Consider the following 2635-nt stretch of genomic DNA (forward strand, 5'->3'; position numbering starts at 1 on the left):
ACCCTGAGCCCTAGACCTGAATTCTGGACGGTGCCGACAGCTTCTCGAGAACGAACTGGCAAGCAGCAAGTGCTGCGCTGCAGCGAGGGTTTAGGGTTTAGGGCAGATGGTCTAAAAGGGTTTAGGGTTTAGGGTTTAGGGTTTAGGCTAGCGGGCTTGTGAGGGCCTGGCTCTGGGGTCTGCGCACAGCGCTTCCAAGCGCTGAAACTGAGGGCTTAGGGTTTAGGGACTAGGGTTTAGGGTTTAGGGTTTACCTTCCATCATGGAGCAGCATTCTGAAAGAATTAGAAGGGCAGCAAACTCTGGATTTGAAAACCCTTCTGCTGCTTCAACTGTGGCCTGTACGTACGACGCGCTGCTGCAGCCCAGTCCCACAACCACCCGAGCTGTTGCTGCTGCTGCTGCTGCTGCTGCTGCTGTTGCTGCTGCTGCTGGTTCTGCTGGTTCTGCTGGCGCCAGTGTCTCGGGTTCTGCTGCTGCTGCTGCTGCTGCTGCTGCTGCATTATCTGCTGCTGCTGTTGCTGCTGCTGCTGGTTGCCTCCCAACTTTATCTTCTGCTGCGAGCCGAATGCCGAGGAAGCTGTGCAGGGGCTCCGTTCCTGCCGCTGTTGCTGCTGCTGCTGCTGCTGTTTGCTGCTGCTTATTGTCTTTATTTGAATTAAAAAGTCCATTTATCTTTTCCACAAAATTGTTTGGCAGCAGCTTTTTATCTGCTGTTAAGTGCAGCAGCTTTTGTGGGGTTGCGAAGAGCTGTCGATACACCTCAGTAAGCTCTTTAAGGTAGGACTTGAAGGCGGCCTTTCCTGCTGCTGCTGCTGCTGCACCTGCTGCTGCTGCTGCGTCTGCTGCTGCTGCTGCTGCATCTGCTGGTGCCGCTGCTGCTGCTGCAGTGGGTTCTGTTGCTGCTGCTGGTGTGGCGGGCTCTGCTGCTGCTGCTTCGGCCTTCTTTCCGTCTGCCTCTGCTGCTGCTGCTGCTGCTGCTGCTGCTGCAGTGGCTTTGTTGCTGCTGCCCCAGCCCGCGAGGTTGACCATTGCTTTTCTGTCGAACCAAATTGCTGCTGCTAACTGCAGCAGCAAATAATTAGGTTTTCTTTTAAGTCTCAAGAGTTGCTTCTGCTGCTTCTTGAGCTGTACATACACCCGAGAACCCTCGATGCAGACGCAGCAGCAAATCGCCCGCAGCAGCAGCAGCAGCAGCTCGAAGTTGTGTGCAGCAGCAGTTAGCTGCACAGACACGAGCTCCCGGAACGCCCCAGCAGCAAACCCGATGCTGCTGCTGCTGCTGCTGCTGCTGCTCGCCCCACAGCTCACGCTGTGGCCCGTAGTTAGCTGCAGCAGCAGCTTCGACAGCACAGAGTGCGGCAGCCGCACAGGAGTCTCATCTTCATCTGCTGCTGCTGCTGTTGCTGCTGTTGCTGCTGTTCCTTCTTCTTCTGCTGCCGCTGCAGCAGCAGCAGCAGCAGCAGCAATGCCCTTTTCAATGAGGTCGTCTTCTAGCTGCAGCATTTTGGCTTCCTTGCGGGTTATTTCAATGTCACACTCCTGCAGCAGCAGCAGCAGCTGCAGCAGCAGCAGCTGCTGCTTGCTGCTCCAGTGCTGCGGTATTCGAACAACTAAACAAAGAGACACAAACTGGGAAGGAATGCTGGTCAGCAGCAGCAGCAAGTTGCTGCAGCCCTGTATCTTCTCTGCTGCTGCTGCTGCTTCTTCGTCCGCGCCCTCTGCTGCTGCTGCTGCTGCTGCTGCTGCAGGGAGAGGGAAGTTAGCAGCAACTTCGGGCTTGAAGAGAGACACAGCATCAAGAGCAGCAAAAGGGACTTTGTCTAAAAGCTGCTGCGGGGGTTTTTGACTTTGTTTGATTTTGACAGCAGCAATATAATCCTGCAGCTGCTGCAGTTTGCTGCTGCCAACTTGCTGGCGAATTGCTGCTGCTGCTGCTGCGTCTGCTGCCGCCTGCTGCTGCTGCAGCCGCCGCGACGGCCAGCAGCAAACCACTGCAGCAGGAGCAGCAGCAAACCACTGCAGCAAAACGTTCGCCCAGTAAGACTCCGGCTGCTGCAGCAAAGCAGCAGCAATCTTTGGCTGATCCATTTGCTGCTGCAGCTCTTCTGGTTTGCTGCCGTACAAAAAGTACTCATTGATTATTTCAATAACTGCAGCACAAAACAAAACAGTATTCATTGATTTATTCATTTATTTATTTATTTATTATTTATTTGATTAATTACACAATTAACTACTTAATTAATTGTTTAATTAACTATTCAATTAATTATTTAACCAATTGTTTAATTAATTATTTAATTGCTTATTTAATTACTTCTTTAATTATTTAATTTATGTGATTAATTTATTATTTATTTATTATTATTTTCACCATTTATTTATTACGTATCCATTTCTTGTAAAAGTGTAATAAATAAATAATAAATAATAAATAAATAAACAAATGCAGCAATTAATTAGTGAATTAATTAAAAAATTAATTGACTAATTAATTAATTACTTAATATAATTAATTAGTGTAACTAATTAATTAATTACTTAATATAATTCAGTAATTTAACTAACTAATAGACTATTCAATTAACTAATTGAATTAATCAGTCAATTAATTAGGTAATTATTGAATTAA

At 47.9% G+C, this 2635-nt stretch overlaps 1 protein-coding gene across 1 annotated transcript; it reads right to left on the bottom strand.

Annotated features, from left to right (window-relative positions):
- Positions 1–147: 147 nt before the first annotated feature.
- ETH_00035345 (M16 family peptidase, putative) lies at positions 148–2153 on the bottom strand (the record flags this gene model as incomplete). The annotated part of the gene is made up of 2 exons (XM_013379028.1): positions 148–179; positions 255–2153. Coding segments are annotated over 2 exons (1931 nt in total), but the record flags the coding sequence as incomplete, so codon positions are not given.
- Positions 2154–2635: the final 482 nt, after the last annotated feature.

The sequence above is a fragment of the Eimeria tenella genome, genomic scaffold (assembly GCF_000499545.2).
Source record: "Eimeria tenella Houghton genomic scaffold, Eth_scaff1320, whole genome shotgun sequence".
Classification (NCBI taxonomy): domain Eukaryota; phylum Apicomplexa; class Conoidasida; order Eucoccidiorida; family Eimeriidae; genus Eimeria; species Eimeria tenella.